The following is a 26,470-nucleotide window of genomic DNA, read 5'->3' on the forward strand; positions in this document are numbered from 1 at the left end:
CACATGATAATACATCTCATACACGAGGTATAAGTGCACAACATACACATGATAATACATCTCATACACGAGGTATAAGTGCACAACATACACATGATAATACATCTCATACACGAGGTATAAGTGCACAACATACACATGATAATACATTTCATACACGAGGTATAAGTGCATTTCTAAGCCATCTTGAAATTTCATATTTGTTTAGAATATACTAAACATTTTAGCGATGTTTCATTATGTATGCCATCGATCACCTTACCATACAGTCTCGATCATAGTTGATAACATGGTTCACTAACCCTCGTTTTTAACTCGGAGGTACCTTGGTTTCAATATTATAGCTGTAACATCTCTTGTGTTACAACCCTAAAGAGTATTGTGGTAAAAACCTGATGATGAAATCACGCTTATCGATACCTTTATCAGAGTTATATAAAGAGATTACGACGATTATGTCGTTGTTTATTGCTCTAACAAATTCAAGTAGATAATGTTAGGTCAAGCGGTTAACAGATTTTCTGGTGTGTTTTTTTTCAGATAATGACGCTTGTTGGATTTTTAAGCAGTGACTAATGATATTTAACGAGATGAAATTTGGTCAAGAAGCTAGAAAACGTGCAGTTGTAAAAGTATAACCCAACGGCTGGACCTTTCGTACATATCGTCGTTGTAGTTAACTTAGATTTCACCTTTCTGTCCATGTAAGCTGAAGCCATCATGTACGGCTATGATGCCATTTCGCCCATCTCCTCTGAATGCCCTATGTACGATCCTTGTGGCCCGTTTGGGACTACATACCCTTCGATGGACAGTCAAAATTATTTTAAAGAAAACGGAGTAAGACCTCACACCCCTGAGGTCCTCACCACGTTAATTGATATGCCTGATCCGACATGTTCTTACTTTCTAACTTCGTCCCCTCAGTCCATCGTAAGTCCGAGTTCTCCTTCCACCAGTTCCTGCAGCATCCCGTCCCCAGTTCTGAGCCGACCGCCCAGTGTCCAAGCTACCATGTCGCTACTTGTTAAAGAAGGGTTAAAAATGGCCATACAGACAAAGAGAAATATCCAAGGCAAGAATCATCTTGTGGTGGAATATCGAGAACCACGCCAGGAAAAGGCAAGTTTACAGTATTGCAACTAAATTAAGAGTAGAGTCATCTTTGCTAACTGTTTCATGCTAGTTACTTCAAGGCTTTAATCCTTATAGATTTAGTAAAAGGATTGTTACTTCAATCCCATATTAAAATTCATTTGACTACTGTGTATTAAACATTTGATATTAGTCTTAAACATTCTTCATAGGTTTACTGAAAATACCACAAAGTAAAACAGTAGCACTGTAAAGTCTTCCGGTGGGTTGGCGGTAAAGTTTACGAAGTAAAATCCTGAAACCCAGCCCACAGCCCACTGTGTATCTTTGCGTTAAAAATCATTATAAACAAGAACAGTATTAAAACTTGGTATCTGTTATGGTTGGGACTGGCCTAATGGTTAACGTGCACGGATGATGAATGAAGAACGACTTCCGAACTTTAGGATCACAGGTACGCTATGACAGTTACCAAGAAATTCGGGCAAATAAGAGTAACGCAACAGTTAGCGGTGGATGTTTTTGATTAGCTACCTTCCTACTAGTGTATCAGAGATGGCTAAGCGCACACTGTTGTTTGCGCTAGATTTTTTAAACAAGCAAAGATTCTATAGTTTAAGTTTAGTTTTCAAGATTCTTCTTCGAGCATTGAAGTCTTATTTTTTATTAACCTTTCTAAAATCTGTTTGCTCCAAGAGTGTTATTTTCGTATACATATAACAATTTCCATTTTATCTAGTCCACTACGACTTTTACGTGACATCTGATCAGTGCTTCTCAACTGAGTGAGTGATTCACCCAGGAGTTATTGAGATCAGTAGCAGAGTGAACGAGTATTATATGTGTACACTGTTCATCATGCCTCTTACCTATTCGTTTATCTTAACTCCTATCTGGCCCGGTAGGGCCAAGCGCGTTAAGGCGTGCGACTCGTAATCTGAGGGTCGCGGGTTCGCATCCCCGTCGCGCCAAACATGCTCGCCCTTTCAGCCGTGGGGGCGTTATAGTGTTACGGTCAATCCCACTATTCGTTGGTAAAAGAGTAGCCCAAGAGTTGACGGTGGGTGGTGATGACTATCTGCCTTCCCTCTAGTCTTACACTGCTAAATTAGGGACGGCTAGCACAGATAGCCATCGAGTAGCTTTGTGCGAAATTCAAAAACAAACAAAAACAAATAACTCCTATCTACCTATTAAGAAGAGAAGTTTTCTTATTTAAATTTTTCGATTTTCTGGAAGATGTAATAAATATACTGAGCTATTGTTTCGTCTTTTTCTTCTGTCTTTTTTAGCTGTTCTGTGTAATCTATTTAATAAGACTACATAAAGTAAATTTCGTAGACAAACAGTCTCCCAGTCAGCAGTGTGTTCTACCTTGACCTTTTTCTAGGGGAGAAGGATAAAAGATAACGTTATCTAAACGTGCTATAACCTTGAGCTTCTAACCTCCTCTTTATCGATGTCACATGGATAGGTAAATGTGCTTTTGAGTCACTCTTTCATTCCAGATAAATGGATCTGCAATATTAACATGCGCTTGTTTTTTCCTGAGTTCCAAAAACTTCATCCTCAGTCTTTAGCTTTATAAAATTATACATACGTAAATTTACATACATACATACGTATGTGATGTATAGACACGAGAAAATATATTAGATTGCTACTTAAAGAATTCCCAAAAGTGATTTTTTGATATAATATGTAATCTCGTACAAGATTAACTTGCGTTTATTTTCTTTGAGGCAATAAAAACAATAAAAATGTAATTATTACTAAAGCACTTGGGTTATACCTATTCAATATAATGCAATACCAAGTATAGTGTTTAGGATTTGTTTTAAATGGTGTTATTACAAATTCTGATCTGAATAATCGCTAGATATGAACATACGGACTTTTTGTCTTCTTTTTGAAGACCGAAGATCATAATTACTTTTACACTGGACCCGGCATGGCCAGGTGGGTTAAGGCTTTCCACTCGTAATCCGAGGGTCGAGGGTTCAAATCCCCGTTGAATCAAACATGCTCACTCTTTCAACAGTGAGGGCGTTATAATGTGAGGGTTAATCCCACTATTTGTTGGTAAAAGAGTAGCGCAAGAGTTGGCGGTGAGTGGTGATGACTAGCTGCCTTCCTTCTAGTCTTACATCGCTAAATTAAGGACGGCTAGCGCAGATAGCCCTCGTGTAGTTTTGCGCGAAATTAAAAACAAACAAACACTTTTACCCTAGTGGCTCAACGAAAATCCTGCATGTTTATAAAATACAAATCCGATTTTCGATATCCGTGGAAGACACAGCACTGATCGGTTATTATGTAACTTTACGCTTATTACAAACAAATAAAAAATATATAATCACTTTACATAACGTTTTAATATGTTTTGGATCCGGTATAGGTTTTTGATTGCTTCTTGTTAAATATACATTTAAAACTACATAAGTCTTCTTTTACATGTAAAGTGATGTTATGGAAAGTAAGACACTAAAATCAGTGTTATAATTGCACTTAGTTTTAGAAAGAAAAGTAACTGCTTAAAACAGTGTTTAACGTGAAGATAAAAATGAAAATATGGTTGAAAACTAAAAGAACAGTAACTACATACTCCAGCATTTATAAGAGCTATAAGTTTTGGAGCACGAGTAAGAAAGCTCTTCTGGAACAGAAACACATTACCAACGCTGCAAATAATATATATATATATATACATCAAGATGTTTACAACGATTTAAACTGTTGATATAACTGAAAAACAAATATATTATTAATTAATGGAATAATATATTTTCGAAGAAAAATAAACGACAAAAAAAGTATAAAAACATGATCGAACACATATGTATATATATATATATATAGCCTTAGCCAGAGCCCTAATACTTGGAACAATCAGTCTGGAAAATGGATACTTTACGTTCTTATTGGCTAATATTTGTTTGTTTTTATAAGAACGTGAAATTCTGTATAGGAGATTCGAGTAATATGTGAAATCAGACCACAAAATGTATAACATAATACACAGAAATATATCGGGCTGGTTCCAAGCATGCGTCGTAATCTGAGGGTCGCGGATTCTAATCCCCATTACACCAAACATGCTCGTCCTTTCAACCGTGTGGGAGTCATAATGTGACGGTCAATCCCACTATTTGTTAGTAAAAGAGTAGCCCAAGAGTTAGAGGTGGGTGGTGATGACTAACTGCCTTCCTCCTGGTCTTACACTGATAAATTAAGGATGGCTAACACAGATAGCTCTCGTGTAACTTTACACGAAATTCAAAACAAACCAAGCGTTCGAACTTTGATAAAATTTACTGAAATTTTGACTTTTCGTTTGTGTATGATAACGTTAGATAATACAGAGGTTCAATTGTGTGTTTTTTCTTTCCTTGGAGCTGTTCTCATCGCTGTAGGTATAAACCAGTTCGTTACGCTGCTGCCATGCCAACACTTGCCGACTTCACACTTTATGAATTCCGTTAATGAACCATACTGTCTTTTTCAGCAACGTTGTAGTCACCGCTAATCACTAGTCTTAAAGTAAAATTCAAGAGCGAGAAAGTCACTTCAAATACGGCAGATCTTTATATACTGAATTGTCATCCTGCTTTCATGTGTGTATATATTTCCTTCTCTCCAGTATTCAAACAAAAAGTGAACTAGATACTCGCGCTTGAAAAAAATAATACCCGACTATTTTTACCACCAGAAGATGTCGCTTTGTCAGCTGAGTGATTAATCTTGTCTCTTCGACGTACCAGGGTGCGCTTATATCGCATGCGGACACTTTCCGTTACTTTTGTGCATTAAAAAAAAATATTTTTTCTTCACCCTGGTTTTGTCTTACATTTTACCTTCATTATGTTCATGTTACAGTTTGCAGGACAGAGAAATAAAAGAGAATAACGATTCACATACACAAAGGTGATATATACACAAGCACGTGATTTCATAAAACAAATCCATTATCAGCAAGCTATACGTGTTCATATGCCCTCCTGCTAGTACAGCAGTATGTCTACGGATTTACAACGCTAAAATCAACGGTTCGATTCCCCTTGGTGGGCTCAGTAGATAGCCCAATGTGGCTTTGCGATAAGAAAAACACACACGTGTTTATATTTATCTCCTTGGCAACATAACATTTTAAGTCTTCATTACCTCATTATACAAATCCAGATATCGTATATAAGTGTTTCTTTCATTTAAAAAACACATCGAATTATTTAATGTGTTCACCGAGGGAAATCAAACGCCTGAATTTAGCTTTGTAAATCCCTAAACTTGTTGCAGTATCACCGGGTGACTCTACATGAGTAACACTATGTAACAAAATTTTTACTTTATCTTGTTTCTGGGCAGAAAGTGTTATTTCCCAATTGCTTATGTCTAAAGTGAATGAAAAAGACCTATTTTTCTCTTCAAACTTTGCTTTTGTGACCTAGATAATGAAAATTTCAAATTTACCTATTTTTCAGAACATTCAAAGTAGATTCAGTGCTGTGTAGCTGACAAAAAATTCAAGTACTTTCTATAATGTTGTAGAACTTACGAGAATTTTCAGGAACCTTTTATAATTTTCTAGAACTTTCCATAGTAATATATATACAGGGGCTCACCACTCAACACTTCAGTTTAGTTTTAGCTGCCTAAGTGAACATATAGACCTATCTGATTTTACCGGAGATGGCATCAAAAAGCTGTAAGCATTCTCCAGACTCATTCTGCTATGTATGTGGCCAATTTATCAAGACAAGAGCGAAAACGTATTCTGTGACAGCATCTACTAAAATGTGTGAAGCCTCCAAGGCATATTTCGGCATGCTTCTTGAGAATCAAGACAAACCATGAACACTTCATTTTACCTTCGAGCACTGCAAAAAATTCTAGAAAGTAAGACGGACAATTTTTGCTTGCTTGAATAGTAAAATTTTATATTATACAGATTTTAGACCTTTTAAAATTTAAATATTTTTCGGTGCACCTCAAAGAGGAATACAACAGCGTCAAGACCTTACTAGAATCCTTGACGTATGATGAGTATGGCCGGGAGGTTATCGGAGACTTAAAATAGTGGCATTTCTGATGGGTCTCCAAGGTGCCTTTACCAAGTTTTCCTTTGGGACAGCAGGGACACCGCAGCGCACTACAACAGGAAGCACTGGCCACAACGGACCGAGTTCTCTGTGTGAAGGCATAATGTCAAGTGTGAACCACTAGTAAACCTCCAGAAGGTGTTGTTCCCACCATTGCACATAAAATTGGGTCTAATGAAACAATTTGTCATAGCTCTTGATTATGAGCCTGCAGCCTTCAAGTACCTTCAAGACTTCTTCCCCAAGCTGTCTGAAGCAAAGGTCAAAGCAGGTGTTTTTGTTGGACCACAAATAAAGAACATTCTGGAGTGTACAGAATTCCCCAAGAACCTCAGTAAAAATAGAAAAAAAAGCTTGGGGCAGCTTTGTCGCAGTGGTTTGGGGCTTCTTGGGCAGTCACAAGGGCGAAAATTATGTGGAACTGGTTGAGGCTCTGGTGTGGAACTACGGTAAAATGGGCTGCTGGATGTCCCTGAAAGTTCATATCCTTGACGCTCATCTTGATATGTTAAAAGGGAACATGGGAGCATACTCAGAGGAGCAAGGCGAGCGCTTCCACCATATACTGGATATACTGGACTTTTAACGCCGCTACCAAGGAGAGTATCAGAAAACATGATGAGAGATTATGTATGGGGGCTGATACGTGAAAGTGATTTATATTACAGTCGCAAATCTCGAAAAACTACTCACTTCTAAACATTTTTGTGTAACTTTAGTATAAACAGATGTAAATCTTGATTCATATGTTGTTTTATTCAGACCTTATGTAAATGAAAATGTGCAAATTTGCCTGTTTTTACATAGAATATTGGTTAATTTCTAAATTTCATTATCCAGGTCACAAAAGCAAAGTTTGAAGAGAATAATGGCCACTTTCTGTAATTTTACAACATAATCAATTAAGAAATAACACATACTATGCAGGAACAAAATTTGTGTTACATAGGGTAATGACACTATTTAAAACAACTGTTTAAAACCTCTTTGTTCTACTTGTTGGTATATCTGTTAGATTTAATATCTCGGAGTTTATTTAACATAAATTATGAGTTGGTGAATTGCCTCTTCCAAAGACAGCAAAGTCGCTTCTATTTCATTATAACTGGTCCCACTACTGACAAAGTAACAGGTCAAACTGTTTCCTGGTTAACGTAGCTTATCTCTTCTATGTTTTTGTTTGTTTTTTAATTTCGCGCAAAGCTGTCTGTGCTAGCCGTCCCTAATTTTGCAGTGTAAGACTAGAGGTAAGGCAGTTAGTCATCACCACCGACCGCCAACTCTTGGGCTACTCTTTTACCAACGAATAGTTGGATTGACCGTAACCTTATAACGCCCCCACGGTTAAAAGGGCTAGCATATTTGGTGTGACGGGGATTCAAACCCGCGACCCTCGGATTACGAGTCGAACGCCTTAACCCACCTGGCCATGCCGGGCCTATCTTTTCTAAGATGACTTTTTAGGGCGCTCGACTCGAAATCTACAGGTCGTCGCGGGTTGGAATACCCGTCTCACCAAACTTGCTTGTCCTTTTAGCTGTGAGGGTGTTATAAAGTTACGATCAATCCCACTTCGTTGGTAAAAGAGTAGCCAAGAGTTGGCGGTGGATGGTAATGAACAGCTAGCTGCCTTCCCTCTCGTCTTACACTGCTAAATTATCGACAGCTACTGCAGATAGCTCTCGTGTACCTTTGCGCGAAATTCAAAACAAACGAACCTATGTGAAGTTTATTCTTAACTTTCAAGCAAGCAGCCCCCAGTTAGTACAGCGGTATGTCTCTGGATTTACAATGCTACAATTAGGGGTTCGATTCCCCTTGGTGGGCTGAGCAGATAGCCCTTTGTGGCTTTGCTAGACGAAAAACACACACACATTCAAGCAAGTCACCTCTCCATAATTTAAATATAAAAAAATACAACTGTATTCAATTAGGAATTTCTTATAATATGACTTGTAGCTTCTTCAGTTATATAACTACCCCAAACCATAATACTAAAATTCGTTGTTTGTTTTTGAATTCGCACAAAGCTACTCGAGGACTATCTGTGCTAGCCGTCCCTAATTTTGCAGTGTAAGACTAGAGGGAAGGCAGCTAGTCATCACCATCCACCGCCGACTCGTGGGCTACTATTTTACCAACGAATAGTGGGACTGACCGTCACATTATAACGCTCCCACGGCTGAAAGGGCGAGCATGTTTGGCGCGACGGGGATGCGAACCCGTGACCCTCAGATTACGAGTCGCACAACTTAACACGCTTGGCCATGCCGGGCCCACTAAAATACCTCACATTAAATCTTGCATTTTGAATTTCTAAAGAAGTAGGTTTGGCGGTATAGAAACGATGTTTAGTAATCATTCTAATTCCTTGGGACTAATTACATATTTACAAGTTCTGATTAGTAACTTACAAGTTTATGTTATGAATGAAAATATTTGTTGAATGGGTAATATATATATATATATGTAAATAAATTATATTCACTAATCTTCAGTCTCATCATATGTAGCTTACAGAAGAAGATGAAACAAGGAGGAAGAGAAGAAGAGAGAGGAACAAGGTAGCAGCCACTAAATGTAGGAACAAGAAGAAGGAAAGAACACATAAACTAGCTATAGTAAGTAACGTGCGAAATTAGAATAAAACCATCACGTATCTGGTTCAGCGAACTTTTTTCTTTCTTTTGTAACATACATAAACGTATACTTATTTTACATGCTCATATAATATTCCAGTTTTTTCTTAGTGAACACTATTGTACTTATATATGTTAATGAACTTTTGCACTGGTTGTTTCTTAATGAGCACTCGCGTACTTTACTTTAATGGACGTTTACATTGTAAATAGTGTTATGTTATACTATCAACCTTTTGCATATTAAATACTGTTGTGCTATAAAGGTTGCTTTTTAGAATACTAATATACTTGTACTTTAATGGGCCTTTACACGGTAAATACTGGCGTGTTATACCTGTTACTAATCAATGAATACTTGTGCTATACCGATTATTTATTGATAAATATCGGTATATTATATCAGCTTCAACTTAGTGAACTGGTATGCTAAACCGGATTTTGCTCAGCAAATATTGGTATTTGACACCGATTTGTGGGTAGTGAATGCTGAAATGCTACACAGGTTTATTTTCGATGAATGTTAGTGCACCTTACTGGACTTTTGTGAATTAGATGTGGATGTGTTCTGCTGATTTTTGCTTATTAAATGTTGATTTTTTTACTTGCTATACGGTTGGTTGAGCTAATTTCTCCACAGTGAAACATAACTTGCTCTGCCAGTTTCTGCTTGATGAAGATTAGCTTGTCGAACTTCACAGTTTGTTTTTATATATTTACTTTATATTGTAATGGTTTCTGCTTGATAAAGACTAACATACTGATTTGTGTATTTTGTTTCCCTGTATACTTTACATTGTACCCGTTTCTCCTTAATAAAAGCTAACACATGGAACTGTATATTTTGTTTTTCTGTTACGCAATGAATTATCTGCGCTCTACCCACCACGAAGGTAGAAACCCGGCTTCTAACGTTGTAAGTCAGCAAACATACTGCTGTGCCACTGGAGACTTGTTTTTCTGCCTATTATATAGTGTTAAAATTTCTTCCTGATAAAGACTAATACTCAATTTGTATATTTTGTTTTTTTTATTGTAACTCTCTCTGTGTGTGATTATTGAAACACTTTTATCAATTTTTGTCTCAGGAATTACTTAAAGATGTTGTTTTTTTTTGTATATTTGATTTTCTGAAAAAAGCTAGAGTACATATATTTTTTTGGCTATAGTATGTATGTATGTATGTATGTATGTGTGCGTTTTCTTAAAGCAAAGCCACATCTGCTTATCTGCTGTGTGGGTAATCGAACCCCTGATTTTAGCGTTTCAAATCCGTAGACTTACCGTTGTACCAGCGGGGAACGTTTTTGGCTCCAACTTTATATATTATGCAAAATATGCATCTTGACTAAATACTCTTATCGTCAAAACTTAACTCGGTAATTTCAACTTAATAAAGCTTTAAAATCTTCATGCTCATAAAAAAAAAAAAAACAATTTATGTTTAGTGTCAATACAAATAAGTCTCCCGCTGGAACAACGGTAAGGCTTCGGAATTACGAGCCTAAAATCAATAGTTAGATTCCCTTCGGTGGGCACACCAGATAGCCCAAAACACACATAGAATACAAGTAATGTACACCTTTTTTTCATCTAATTGGTACTGTTTTTTTTTCTTCTAGGAATCAGATCATCTTGAGGTAAATAACGTTGCTTTAAGAACGGAAATACACAACTTGGAACTGGAAAGACAAGAACTATTAACATTGCTCACAAACCACCTGCCTCGCTGTTGCCTACCTTCACAGCAGAATACATGTGCGCAGCCGCACAAGTCTTATCCTTGCCCTATAGTGTGAGCGTATACATCACCCAGAAGAAGAAACCTGGCCTAGAACTTTAAAAGAGAATTTGTCTTTCTAGTACTTTTTCATGCTTTGTGATACCTGGTGATGGTATAAAACGGCAAAATCGTTTACAGTATTTATTAGTTAACTTACTCTGGTGGCGGAAAACATGACGAGGGATTTTATCTTTTCAAAACCATGCAACGTAAAGAGATGATATGAAGTGACTATTTCTATTAAGGAATCAGATAACTTATTCTGGCGCTTTTGGAAAGGTGACAATAATTTCTCACATAATAACGCTTTTTGTTCGGTGGGATTTTTATTTCATTTCATTCTGGAAAATAACAAACAAATACCTAAGCCTTTCCTGTAAATGAGCATTAAAAAGCTATTGAGTTTGGTGTTTTGGTTATATTAAGAACTAAAGAAAACTCAATGCTATTAAGAAACTCAGCATGTAAAAAAAAAAAGAGAGGAAGCTGGTTTGCAAAGGCATGGACATTGGAATATTAAATCTAACAAGCGAATGCCCTACTTGACTAAATTGCAAATGTAATTTGAAGAAAAGACTTTTAACCGTCTACAGTTTTGGCTTGAAAAGAAACTTAAATTAGTCCAAATATTGGTTTGCTTTTAAAAAGTAATTTTGTTTCTTCAGAAAAAAACATTCAGTTTCAAATTTTAATTTTTTTTATATATGAAATTATTAATTTTATCTTGGTCGTGGAAAAATGGATCTGATTTGAGCGTTTCCGAAACGATACAGTTTCCTTTATATCGTAACTTGTCTTTTTGTAAAAAGTTTCATTCCACGAAAGCATGCTGGGAATTGAAAATGGAGTTGAAGAAATTGTTTTAATTGCTAAGTAAAGTAAATTTTTTTTCTTTGATAGGAAAGGATCTATTTTTTTTGTGAAAGTTGTTTTGGTGAAGATATATGCTTCTTGAAGGCATTTTTTGGAATGTAAGACATATGTTTTTATTTAAGCTGTAGAATGAATACATTTTTTAATTAAGCAAAGAATGCACGGTTATTTTAGGATAACTGACTTATAAGCACCTGTAGCAACTCTCATACTTAAAAAAAGATTCTCGGTGAATGGACAGATCTGAGTTTGAACTTGAGTGGAACTTTAGTGTGTGTGTTGTTGTTTTTTGTGGTACAAGAACAGTTACGATGGAAATGAGATTTCGAGAGATAAAATTAAAGATAGTTACGTTTCGTTAAAATGTTTTTGTTTAACTAATTACGTACCTTATCAGTTATTTTTAAAACGTTTGATTTATTAGCAATGTTCAGCAGAGTTACAAAATATATTTTACAATTTTTATTTTGTTATCTTTGTTAGCAACTGATATTTTGTCTTGTTTCTCATCTAAATAATTATTTTTATGTTTTTGGCTAAAGATGTATAACTTTATCCTGTTATGGCTGCTTGCATGTGTGCTACAACAACAACATGAATGATGCCTCGTTAACCTTTCATCGTCAAGTTAGATATACCTATGATTTCAAAATAGTTGTTTTCGTGACGAACTTCCTGTACGTTTATTAAACCTGAAGATATGTCAAAACTGAGCTGTTGATGTTTTAACATTTATTTTCAAACCTTATTCAGGTTTTCAGGAAAAAATATGCTGTTTTTCTTGGAGGATTTGACTTTGAAGTTGAAACTTTGTTTAGGTTTTTGCGAAGCTTTAAGTTAAGTAGACTTTCCTGTCAACGCTTTCAACATCATATTAAAATCTTATTCAGGTTCGAGAAAAGGTTTTCTGGTTTGCTTTTCCTGATGAACTTTGATCTTGATGTTAAGACCATGTTTAGGATCTCACGAAGGCGTTGTTTCTTGATAATGTTTATATTAAAACCTTACTAGGGTTGTAAAGAAGAAAGAAAAACAAACGAAACACAAAAACCATGATAAATTAGTGAAGGCGAATTTATTACAAATAATAAAAATGCTTCAAAAAACTATACCAGCCCAACTACTGGTTTGATTAAAACTGAAACGTAGATCTAATATTACACACTCATGTCCTAAATCATATTGTTATTTCTAATATATGCAGACAGAGAGGAACACACACACATACATACTGTAAGCATACTCATTCCACTACTTCTTTTAAACTCGGTAAATAATTAAACGTTATAATACGGTCTAAGAAAATTTGGCTAAAAAGTCGTTCCTATGTAAAGTAACTTGAATGCTATGTAGTAAATTCACAATATTTCTCCAACCATAAGAAGAAATACATGCACACACACATAAATGTATATATGACAGAAAGTGAACATTAGATTATTTTTGATAGAAAATAACCGGTTTTGAAATCTTCCAAAGGTGTTTTAGGTTAAAAGGAGAACATATACTAATAAAATTAGCTCAAGTAATTCTCATAACATAATTAGAAATATAGGTGCATGTAGTTTAGTTTACTTAACAACAGAAACTAACATAATGTAAGCAAAAGTTTTGTTTTATATATCTTTATTTCAAATACCAATGTCAGAAATTAGATTTTGTGAAGCTATACTTATCTTCTAGTCTCCAGAAATTATTGGCATAACTGTCATAAATTAAAGAACCATTTAAAATTTATATTTCCTTTTCATTTCAATAATACATTACTTTCAAACTGCGGAGTTCTGTCATAAGAGATATGGACCTGAAATACACTCTAATGTTTCAAACCGTTTCTGCTCGGAAAGTTAAAACTTCATCGCCTGTGATTTGAATAGAATTTTATGTAACGTTCTAGCTCAAAGTGACCTGTGTTTTCTGAGTTGTTCTAGTCTCAGGATTTGGTAACCCTGTATGGATGAATATCTACCAGTAGCTCGTGGTGAGAGTGTTTTAACGTCGTCGTATCAGACCAACTCTTTATAATGTTTCTCTTAGAATAAATAAGTGAAAATAATCATTAATTAGCATTTCGATGAAACTTTTCCTTTCTGCATTATTGACATTACTTAAGTCCTTTAAAAAAAGTCAGCGCTTCCTAGTTTCAACTTTGCTATATCCGTAGACATCAGCAATCGTATGAAAACAGGCAAAACAACATGATTAACTAGAGTTTGAAAACAAAAAAGGTACAAATAAATCTTTATGCCTGATGAACCTTCCGTTATGTCACTACCAGTGTTGACATGAACACGGAGGGAAGTTTGACAAAAATATGATGACCCTTAAGTGCCAAATTGTCAGCAAAACTCTAGTGTTCATTTTATCGTTGACATAAGTTTAATTGAACAACTCGTCACTGACCTACTTACATTAGCGTTAAGAGGATGATCACGTGATGAGGTCTAAAATAGGATAAACACAGTAAATGATGACCCACAGTGGTGAGGCTGATCCGAAGCTAAATAGGAAAAAGAAAGCCGTAGTGATGAGTCAGGGCTAGGTTCAAATTGCTCTGCTCTTGGTTTCACGATGCTCTAGTTAGTCGAGTGTGTTTGCCTTGCCAGCACTATTGCGTATTGTTGTGAAATTCACTGTGATAATTTAGACTACAGAAGACGAAGTTGGTCTTCCAACAGGCCTCCGGGATTGGAGTTGAAGATAGAAGACAGAAAGAAAAAAAAAACGTAAATATAGGAATACGAGGTGGCGCTCAAGCTAGCTACACGTGTGTGTGTGTGGTGTAACACCTACTGGGTGGTAATTTTGTGACATATGCTTTGATTTTTGTTTATCAGTATTATTGCCAACTCTGTTGCAAGCGATGTTAATTTTGTCTACTATGCATTATAACACATGCAACTTATAAAGATATTTTGGTAAGTTCAAAAGTTCAAGTATTGGTCGTCTTTATATTTATTGGTTAAATTTCAACATAAATTACTAATCCGAAATTTGTACCTGTTAAATTGAGTTAATCAGAATTATTTGAAAAAGTATTGTCTTTCTGGTCTTATTGGAATAAATATTGTTTGTTTGTTTTTTTTTTTGCTATGAAATTATTGCAATGGTGCTCAAAAGTGTTGTTTATAAAATCACTCCCAATAAATTTTCACTATAACGAGCGTGTTGCTTCACATGTAAAACGACTCTATAAAAGTACTGAACTTTTAACATGTAAATAATTACAACATTTACCTAAGTTATATATTATTTGACAGCGTTTACTCACCTTGAAAATGTAAAATGCTTCAACAGATGATAAAGAAAACAAGATAAAAAGAACTCGTTTTAGCAGAAACCTTTTGTTTGTTCACAAAGTTACACAATTATATCCCAACTACAGGTATCAACATCATACGTTTAGTATTATAAACCTATAGACTTATCGCTAAGCGACTGGGGACACTGCAAACATACCACTGACAATGGGAATAAATTTGGTCAACCAAAAACTACAACATGAAAATAAAAATAAACGCCATCTTGAGACAAAAGTAAATTAAATTACAACGGTGGTTTAGCGGTTAACATGAAGGTTTACAACGTCAAAATGTGGAATTTGATACATGCAGTGAGCACAGCGCAGGTAACCTACTTGTCAGCTTTGTGCTTAACACGTTTTTGTATTTTCGTCAATTAACTAATTTACGGAGTTTTTAATGTTATTAACCTCAGTTAATTCTGCAAGTTAATCACGTTATTTTTTGTTAATTGTTTTGGAACAAGCATGGTAAAATAGTTCGAGAAATCCACTGTTGCTTCCGTAATACTAACAAAGACTAAGTCATTAATATCCTTCATATCTTACAACAGTACCATTAGTATTTTTGGATAATTGTACCGAAATTAATTAACTTTGTACAGATGACAAAATATCATTTTTCTCGTAACTGTCAAGGAAAAGTTTTATGAAGAATGGTGAACGTTTTGCCACATCGAAAACGTTAATTAAAGAAAAAAGAAAACAAAAACAACTCCGTGCTAATAACTTTACCTTTGGTTTGAATTCATTACTTTTGTGAATTATTTTAACTCTCTCCATAGATCAGAATAATTCTCTGTTTTACGTATGAAAAACTAATAACAATTTTGTGTAAATATTTTTAATGGCCAAAACGAAAAAAAATATATTTTTTAAATTATATTTTGCCATTATTGAGGGATGTGAAGGAATATTAGCAAAAATATATTTTAAAAAAAGAATTATTTGACGAAACAAGTAACATCTAGCTTCGGTTGCGAATTTTTATTAATTTTATTTTATGGTGGAATGTTACGTTTTAAGGTGAATCATGATATAAATGTGGTGGTAATAAATGGAAACTTTAATTCCCATACCTATACGATGTAAGAATACTGCATTTTACTTATTTATGTTTGTTTACATGAATAAGAGTGATCAATTGATCACACACTTTTGATAAGCGCTATTTGGTTTTAATGTACGTATAATGATGTATTTTTATAGATGGTATAAAAGAGTGTTGTTTTTAAAAGTTCATGTCTTAACGCACAACTTTGACAACTTATGTGTTTTTATAGTCGTTAGTTATATTATTTGAAGAGTTTAATTTTCCTTCTTTTGTGTTTCTGTGTATAATTTCTCTACTATTTCATATTGAGACTTAATTGGTTTTTTAATGAACTCACATTTTCTCTTCACATCTGAAGTTACATCTTCATAATTTTACTGCATTGTACATAAATGCTTGATTAAGTAGTCCTTCCGTTTAAAGATACAAATATTTAGTCACAAAGCGAGCCACCTCATAGTGAACATATTAACAATGAAGTTTTCCAAATAGTATTGTTTTACTTTCCTATCTAGGATTCATAACACTGTAGTATTACTTCTTACCCCCACCATAACACTGTAGTATTACTCTTCCATCTAAACTTCTTACTCCCGCCTTAGCACTGCAGTATTATTTTCCTATAAAGAGTTCTTGACTATGACACATCACTATTGTATTACTTTCCTATCTAGACATCCTGAAAGCACTATATCTTAAACCTATTTGCTGTGGTATTAATTAAACTTCTTAACACTACCTTTGTATCTAGTCTTACTAGTTAGTTCTTTCAAACGACTCTGATCTTACTTTTACCTGGACTTTATACAGTAATTTTACACCACGATCCCTGATTTGGTTTTTGACACATAATACAGCTCTTTTTTTTGAAAAAGTGCTTCTAAGTTTAGATTTTGTTTCAGCAAGTTTCGCAGATTTGTAGTTATAAATGTTTTTTTTTTTTTTTTGTCGTGTTGCCATTTCATATACAAAAATGTTTTTTCTTATTTTGTCACTATGAGATAAAGAAAAAGTGTTGTACAAAATGAAAATGAGTAATTCTGGTGTGATCTGAATTCGGAAAGTTAATTAGTTATTAGCATTTCTGTTTCTGCAATATACCAGTGAAATTTACCATGAAAGAATTATAGATTCTAACGTTTCGCTTTATTTTTGTCTTTTTTTTTCTCTCCACTTATACTCATAAACTATTAATGTAAAAAGAAACCACTGGTAAAAGGTACAGTTTTTATTATCGTTGTTTCATTCTCAGTAAAATGTTCTTTTCTAGTTCTTGGGTGAGTTCTGATGCGACTTGTTGCTATTGTTAATGTAAATAAAAACTTTGAATCGATTGGTTATTTACATTTACTTTTTTTGTACCAGTTAACTGACAACAATATTTTAGTTGCATGTCTTATATATATATATATATATTACGTAACGTAATTTTAAGTAAAAATATTTGTTTTATATTATGCGTATTTGTTTCTCGATTAAGTTTTTGTTGATATCCGTGAGTAGTTTATATTTGGTACTTTCAACCTGAACAGTACCTAATGCAACTCATGGGCTAAATGATCAAGTCAGATACCCTAATCAGATACTAATCAGAAGAAAGACAATAAGTTAGAAGCGCTCTCGTTTTCACAGTTCTTATTAACGAAATAACGGCATTAGTTATTACTAGTTATAAAATCCAAACAGCTGAAAGTGTGGAGTATACTCAACGGCATATTGCAACTTAAACCTCGTATCTCGGAACCTCAGCTCGACGAGTTAACCAACACGTCCCTACAGGCCCGTGATGTTTGCAGGAGTTAGCGTATTTTGGTGTCTTCTTTCTCATGTTATTAATAAAACTCTATCCAGCCGCAAGAACGCACATTGTTCTTAACTCCCTTCCTGTGAATTAAGTGTGATTTGAATTTTGTTGAGTGTAGAATGTTTTTCAAATTATTTGATTTTTTTCGGACCGGTGAGTTTATAGTGTTAAGGACAACTTCACAGTTTAACTTGTGTGATGAAGTTTCCCCTCCACTACTATTTGACACAAAAGTTTTAAACACATGTATTACTGACTTTATATTATAACAGTTATAATTATTAGAGCACAATTATACATAAATCTACATAGCAGGATATTTTTATTAACAGAATAACACCATAACTTTTACTAAACATTTTATATGTGAATATAATATTAAAACTTCGAAACGATGTAAATAAAAACAAATATTATACTTACGAATAAAGGTGATGTTGCTACAACCCTTTATTAAACGAAACTCATCAGTGTTCTTTCTTGGCTGAGCAAAATTTTATAGTGTTACTTGACATTGAAAAGTTGTTTAAAATTAAACAAAGCTTGTGGAATGTTAGTAATAAGCAACCAGTTCTTATACTTCAAATTTATTTCTTACTTAGTATGTTGAATACAAGCAAAATCTTTCACAAATAGGTTCATTTACACGAAACGGGCAGAACAGACATTTTAGCTGGAAATGTTTCACATGTTAATAAATTAGATAAATAATATTTTTCTTTTTCACTAATTAGTAATCATTTATTTATTTTTTCATACAAAATCAAAAGCTTTTAAACCCGAACAGTTGTACTCAACTTTTGTAACCTTGTTTAAATTATTCAAAATAATTATAATTAAGGGTTTTTTAAAACAACTATTTGTAAATGAGAATATGGCGTAGCTGAAAAAGTGTTCTCCAGGAAAAATTAGTTAGGTCGTTTTTTTTTTAGAAAGGCTGTTTACAATAGTTTCATGTACTATTTTCAAAGTCTGGGATGGAAATACATTTTTAGATATTTTTAGATTTAAAAATATGCATCAGAAACTTGGCTATTTATTATTCTTTAAATCTCGTTTTGATTCCTTGAATGTCACTTCTTAGAAAGTGGCCATTTTCACGACAGGCGCAATTAACATTTGAAAAAAATGTTTCGTGATTCCGTTTTTGAGTTCTAACATTAACTGTTTAAACATATGTTTAGTCAACACTAGGTTTCCTCTTGATTAACTGTACTAAGTGAGTGAACAAAAAATAATCTGGTTTAACTGTGAAATTTTATTTGATGACCAAAACTGAACAGAAAGTTAAAGACTAAAGTTAATAGTTTAATGAAATCATGTTAATTGAAATGAGCACTAACACAACAATAAAAGGGTAATTAAAAAGCGAGATAAACTGGTTCATTTAATTTTAGGCTTAACGCCGAGAAAAAGTAAAAAAGGAAGCAGCCAAGAATATAGAACAACTGTTTTGAGGAAACGCTAAAAGTGATAAAATATAACTGAGAAAATGTACTTCTTTACTGTTAGTTTGGATCGGTATACTCAATTACTGAAATGATAGTAGAAAAATTAAATACATTGCTGGTAAACCTAACATTTTGTAACGTCAGTTTACAAACGAAAACAGTTTTATTTTACTTAAATAGATGGCGTCTTGTTTTTTTGATAAAATATAATTAATCATCTCGACGCACCCCCTCTTGTTTGTCTTTTGACTTCTAATGTTTTTTTATTATTTAATTACACCTTGACTACTCTTTTTCTTACAATATTTGCGTAACTCTCAGCTGTAGTTAGTATTCTGAGAGGTTTTTTGTTTTATTATTACTGTTATACTACGTGAACTTTCCTATAGACATGTATAATATATTAATTATTACCATACCTTATTTCTGTGTTGTTGTTTTTTTCTATTTTATTTTGTAGAGTGCTTATACTCTTTAAATTTTACTAAGATATTTTGTTTAATATTAAGATGAAGAACTAAAACTTGTGTTTTTATAGTGATAGTTTTATAAAATGTTTGTTATTTGGGAATAAAGGTTTGTTTTTAAGAATCAAAATAAAATTGTGTTTTGAATGTTTTTTACTTATCGAAACCCCCCTTCGCTAATACATCGGTATGTCCACGGATTTACAACGCTACAATCAGGGGTTTGATTCCTCTCGGTGAGCTGAGTAGATAGTCCGATGTGACTTTGCTATAAGAAAACACACACACAAACTAATCGAAAAATTAAAATTAAAATTTTACTCCTCTCCCCTCGACCCGGCATGGCCTGGTAGTTAAGGCACTCGACTAGTAATCCGAGGTCGTGAGTTTGAATCCCCGCCACACCAAACATACTTGCCTTTCAGCTGTGAGGTCGTTATAAATGTGACGATTAATCCCACTATTCGTTGGTAAAAGAGTAGCCCAAGAGTTGGTGAGGGGTGGTGATGACTAACTGCCTTCCCTCTAGTCTTACAATGCTAAATTAGGGACAGCTAGCACAGATAGCCCTCGTGTAGCTTTGTGCGAAATTTAAAACAAACTAAACCACCTTCTCCTCCTCTCCAGTGGCTCAACACTAAATATTTAGGCTTATGACACAAAAAATAGGATTTGATGGCAGAACTTAGAGCCTAACAACAAACAAATGTATGTTTTAAAATGCTACTCAAATCTACATTTTAGATACAGTTTGAAAACTTGTTTTATTTGTTTGTTGATAAGATGGCTAAGATATTAAACTCCCACGTAGAGCTCTCCGGTGCCCGGTAGCTCAGCAGTAAGTTTGAGGACTTATAACGGTAAACAATCAGCAAAAATAGCTTATTTTGTAGCTTAACACCAAAGAAACAAATATCGAAAAGCCCATTCAAATTCATGTTTTAAGTAACACGTAATGTTTGATTAAATACAATGTAAAGCAATTTCTCAAACTATAGGTCAATCGGGGAGGTCACAAGCTGTCTGCGCGCTCAATAAATATTTTTCAGCCCTCGAGGGGTCTGAGAGATGTATATATCACCATTGTTATGAACAATGGCGAACTGCGATAAGAAACATCAATATTGATTTCATCTTTATAGAGATAATGGGTGGTCGCGACGACCAAAGTCCGGATTCGGGGGTTGTTTAAGAAATACTAGTGTAAAGTGTCCTGCAGTGTGTTTTTTTTTCCAAACGTTAAAGTAAATTTTATCTGCTGGTCATGCTGCCATAAAATGATATATATTTTTACATATTCTTCGTCCTAAAGTTATGCTTAACACGCAGTCTACAAGTCACTGAGACACTTTCGGAGGGTTTGATTTCCTATCAGAGCTTTCCAGTACTCTCTCTCTCGTTCTGGTTTTATTATTATTTCTGAATAGAGATTTAAACTCCGTGTGATATCTAGATTCTAAAATGCATATGGTTTTGAAGGAGTAAAACCCACACCCGGATAAAAAAATTCCACATCATACATGGAAGTAGCTGAACGTGTTACATACCACAAGATTCCTCAGTTCCATGAAACCGTTTTCTTCGTGGTTTTCGCGAGTTATGTCGATAGCGTTGTTGTTTGAAGTTAATCACAAAGCGAAACAATGGGTTATCTGTGCTCTGCCTCCACAAGTATCGAAACCCGGTTTCTAGCGTTATAAGTTTGCAGACATACCGCTGCGCCACTCGTTAGAGATAATCGAGGAAGCTTGCATGTTATTGTAAGGCAGTTAAGAGTGATATCTTCTGAACATGAACACTTCTACTAATGTGTGTAAAAGGAACTCACTCTGGCCATTCCCTAAATTCTTCATTTCCGTGACTGAACACTATTGAGAAGTTAATTCATTTGTGAATACATTGTGGCTTTCTTCACGTTAACAGATCTGACTCTATATCGGAGTACGTTTTTAGTTTGTTTATTTGATTCCAACTTGAATACCTGAATTTGTGAAACCCTTCTGTAGCATACCGAAGCGGCCCGGTATGGCCAGGTGGTTAAGTCACTCGACGTCGCACCAAACATGTTCACCCTTTCAGCCGTGGGGACGTTATAATGTGACGGTCAGTCCCACTATTCCTTGGTGAAAGAGTAGCCAAAGAATTGGCAGTGGGTGATGATGACTAGCTGCCTTTCTTCTAGTCTTACACTGCTAAATTATGGACGGTTAATGCAGATAGCCCTTGTGTAGCTTTGTGCGAAATTCTGAAAACAAGCATACGGAATATTTTTATTTTGCTCTCACTGACCCGCAGACTGTGTGTTAATAGTGCAGATTATGATGTGAATTAGAAACCCAGTTGTGAGTAAACCTCGTTTATAACAGTAGAACGATGTTTATTGTTTCATAGTAAAAAAGACAAATTTTGATTAAATATCTTACAAAAAACTATCTTAAAAGTATATTACAGCATGTTGATTTACTAAAACACTTTAAATCTGTAGTAATGTACGGCTTAATAGTTCTATAATTATGCATTTAAATTATTCTGAACTTGCAGTTAAGTGAACTACATGCATACAGTAGAAGTAACAGATTTTCTTCATCAATTTAACGTTAATATGTCATCACTTGGCCCAGAGGTTCTGAGTGGCTGGGTGATTAGAGGAAATTCTAAGAACTTACGACTGCAAGCAAAGAAAATGTATAACATTATGTCAGACACACTGTATCTACTATATTCAGAGTTGACGAGACCTTTCGGACAATACCAAAGCTCACCAGGCAAGGTGGATACGATAGACACGAAAATTGTCAAAGAGCATGAAGAACAGTTTGTTAAAGTGTGAACAGGAAAAGGAAACTTGTAATTTCCTTTCTGTATCTGTTCTTTTAAATTTATATATATTATCATAATTAATAAGAAAATACTGTATTTCAAAAGACTGGAGACTTTTTTTCAGTTATTGTATGGTGAGTTTGCGAAAGAACAATGAGTAGGAAAGAGTTTTTAACCTACTTAACACCTGCACCACCAAGATGTTGTTACATCTTATACTCTCAGTGAAGTATACATATTGCATCATATTGTGTAAGTTCATATTTTTGCCTGTTACAGCATTCAATGTAAACATGTTTCCAACGGTCATTAGTAAAAGTGAGGGAAAAATATGATGATATTTTTCTTTAAATAGTTTACGAGTATCTAACTGAGCAATTAATATGTTATTAGGGTCTCTCTGGCCAACAAACAGTTTGACTAATAAGCATTTAAGATAAACATATTTAAAAAACCTATAGGGGTCCCAACCCTATAGGAAATGTTTTGCGAATCTATTACAAAAAAGGACTGTGATAACTACAACATAACATTGGATAAAAGAGAAAATTTCAAACGTAATTCCAAACTAATTACAATCTATTACATTTTTAGTTTTAATGTATGTTATGATACTTGAAAAACATTCGTCATTTGTACCTTTACTTTGCATTGTTTCTTCTAACTATGGTAATGTTTGTTTCTTTAATTTTTATATTTTCAGTGTCTAATGGATATTAAATGATGAAGTTAGAACACCGTGTCTGTGCTGAAAGAGCAACAAGTTCATGATTTTACAACCCTATAACAAACGTTTCTATTCTCTTTGGTGTATACAGCAAATATGGCTTTTCTATAAGAAATCACATAACAGTGTGCTTTGCAACATTTATTTTGCTAGATGGTTATATTTTCAAGAAGAAAATTTTTTCTTGGCGTGCCTTGTATTCTTCTAATTTTTTCCAAAATAGTATTTATAGCACATTGTATAACAACTTACTTTATATAATAAAGAGCCATCTAGTGTCAGAAATGTAAACCATCAAAGATTGAACTTAAGCGTATAACGGTGTTTATAAAATGTATACAAATAATTCCGATATTACTTTCTTTTTATAATATATACCTCAACTCAGTTTCAAACAAGTCTATAATAATAGCACATTGTACACTCGAGATAAAAATAAAATATATAACTTACAAAAGTTGACTTCGGTAGTAAAAACACCGAATTATGAACCGTACCTTGTCATTTTTCATTTGGTCGTACAAATGTGAACATTTTTGTGTAGCTCATTTTAGTTGTTTTTTTTAATTTTCAAATCAATCATCAAATAGGAGAAAGGTAATTACTATTTTGATTCATCAGCATGAGTCATATAAAACGAACCCGTTAAGTACTGTACTGTGTATTTACAAGTGAGCCTTGCTGTACGCTACTTTTCACCTGCTCGTCTAAGCTGGGGACGTGAGTTACGATCGTTAATCTTGGAAGCTGCATGTGTTTAAAATGTCATCCAAAGCGAAAACAGGCGCTCGTGCATTTCAACTTGTTGCTAAGCAGCATAATTGAGACGTCTTATAAAACCTTGATCATTTTATCCATTTTGTTCTAAATATACACTGAACATGCATTGTTAAAGATACATTGAATATGATATATTTAATTGCTTAAATGCATTTCTGATACACCCTTGAATTTATATTTTCTATGAGATGAAAAACTACAAAAGCTGAACTACTTACTATTTCGGGCCCGGCATGGCAAGGTGGGTTAAAGCGTTCGACTCGTAAACTGAGGGTCGCGGGCTCGAATCTCCGTCGCACCAAACATGTTCGCTCTTTCAGCCGTGGGGGCGTTATAATGTGACGGTCAATCCCACTTTTCGTTGGTAAAAGAGTAGCCCAAGAGTTGGCGGTGGGTGGTGATGACTAGCTGCCTTCCCTCTAGTCTTACACTGCTAAATTAGGGACAGCTAGCACAGATAGCCCTCGTGTAGCTTTGTGCGAAATTTAAAAAAGCAAGTAAACTTAATATTTTAAAGTATTTTATTTATACACTGGCAAATTGCTATAATTATGTTAGTCCGAGCCGAAGTAGAAATGGAAAAACAATTAAATTTTAACTGAATCGGTTTTGTGATTTTAACTTTCTTGTTTTAATACGTTTTGTAGCACTCAAACTTTGTATATTACTACAGCTAGCTAGGTTGGACGGCCCGACATGGACAGGAGATTAAGGCACTCGACTCGTAATCATAGTCTTACACTGATAAATTAGGGACGGCTAATGCAGATAGCCCTTGTGTAGCTTTGCGCGAAATTTAAAACAAACAAATCTAGTTTGGTTAGGTATAATATCGGCCCACAGTTGCCTTTATAAAACTAAAATTTTGTCATTATACTTGTTTGTTTCCGTTTTATTAGCTATATTTTTGTGCAATATCAAGCGTGGGACGCGCAATACCCGATTCGATTTTATAACTCTGTTTTGAAAGTTCGCGCAAAGGTACACGAGAACTATCTGCGATAGCCGTCCATAACTTAGCAGTGTAAGACTAGAGAAAAGGCAACTAGTCATCACCACCCACCGCCAACTCTTGGGCTATTCGTTAGTAAAAGAGTAGCCCAAGAGTTGGCGGTGGGTGCTGAAATGGCGAACATGTTTGGTGCAACGGGGATTTGAACCCGCGATCCTTGGATTACGAGTTGAATACCTTAACCATCTGACCATGCCGCGTCATTTTATAACTTATCAGAATCTCCAGTAACTTACCATTAGCCAGTATTGTGAAATAGTCGTTATTAATATTCAGACAATTTAAAGGTGCTTTTAAAGGGGTGATTTTTATGGCAGCTGTTTTCTTTCATCACGATCCCTATTACTAAGTACTATCGTACTTATGCTCAAAGTAGCGCATCACCAGTTTTATTTATATATATATAAATTTAGTTAGTGAAAATAAATACATTTTAATAAAGTTAAATAGTAAAATAAGCGAAAATCACAGGGAAGGACTGCGTTAAAAACGGCAAATCCAAACCTATGACTAATTATATTAGTTTGTTATAACTCAAAAACAATTAAACAGTTAATACAGTTTTTTGTTTAATTTGTGTTTGTTACGGCCTGTTTTGGGGTTCTAACAAAATAATATATATATATAGTTAGTTAGTTATCACCATTAGATTCCATCTAGGAACATAGGGCCGCAATCGCTTGCGGATTCTTCAACAAGTATTTAAGTGAGTAGGTTGTTAGCCCACTGCACCGAGCCGTCCCTAATTTAGCAGTGTAAGACTAGAGGGAAGGCAGCTAGTCATCACCACCCACCGCCAACTCTTGGGCTACTCTTTTACCAACGAATAGTGGGATTGACCGTCACTTTATAACGCCCCCACGGCTGGGAGGGCGAGCATGTTTGGCGCGAACCCGCTACCCTCGGATTACGAGTCGCACGTCTTACGCGCTAGGCCATGCCAGGCCTGTATATATATATACTCGTATTCTTTTCAGAACAAGAAATGAATCATTGGGACACTAGAATAAAGAGTTCAGTCAGATAATTAGAGAGATAAAGTTCGGCTCTTTTTTTGTACGCTTTTCAGAGAAAGTCATTTACTTCTTTACATAAAAATTCGACGAAACAGTGAAGTTTTGATTCATTTCATAAATATATATATCGCGATTTAAATGGCTTTATAAGTACAATAAGCTTTAGTTTTGTTCAGCCATTTTAGAATAGGTGGTTTTAACCAGACGATTTTTTATGGGCGCCATTTGGTTTAATGACGAATCCTACTATTAAGTACTAAAGACCAAATTCTACAAAGCAAAATGTTCATTTTATTGATCAGGAAATATGTTTACTGTTGAGATAATGTCAGGTCTGTGGATTTGTTTTGCTGGTATTAACTTTTGTAAAGAACGTGCAAGCTGTTTGAAACCAATTAACTGAAACTTAAGTTTGCAGAGTCGTAATATTGTTTCAGGAAAGCTCGCCCAGGCTGGGATGGCACAGGTCAGGAAAGTTTTACGATATGTGGTCAAAAGATTGTGGCGCAAACATCAGGTCACAAGAGGATACACCGGAAAACTAGGGTCGAA

At 34.6% G+C, this 26,470-nt stretch overlaps 1 protein-coding gene across 2 annotated transcripts in view; it reads left to right on the forward strand.

Annotated features, from left to right (window-relative positions):
• LOC143254401 (cyclic AMP-dependent transcription factor ATF-3-like) overlaps window positions 1–26,470 on the forward strand; it is a 99,088-nt gene that overhangs the window by 41,708 nt on the left and 30,910 nt on the right. The window contains exons 2-4 of one of the 2 annotated variants that reach the window (XR_013030183.1): window positions 541–1,122; window positions 8,705–8,812; window positions 10,453–14,404. Coding sequence is in view for 1 of the 2 variants with exons in the window: in XM_076509510.1 (XP_076365625.1) it covers window positions 721–1,122; window positions 8,705–8,812; window positions 10,453–10,629 (687 nt within the window). In the remaining variant the exon portion in view is untranslated. Of the gene's footprint in view, window positions 1–540; window positions 1,123–8,704; window positions 8,813–10,452; window positions 14,585–26,470 lie in introns of those variants that run through there. The other variant, XM_076509510.1, reaches the window with a different exon arrangement.

Source organism: Tachypleus tridentatus, chromosome 1 (genome assembly GCF_004210375.1).
Source record: "Tachypleus tridentatus isolate NWPU-2018 chromosome 1, ASM421037v1, whole genome shotgun sequence".
In the NCBI taxonomy this organism is placed as follows: Eukaryota; Metazoa; Arthropoda; class Merostomata; order Xiphosura; family Limulidae; genus Tachypleus; species Tachypleus tridentatus.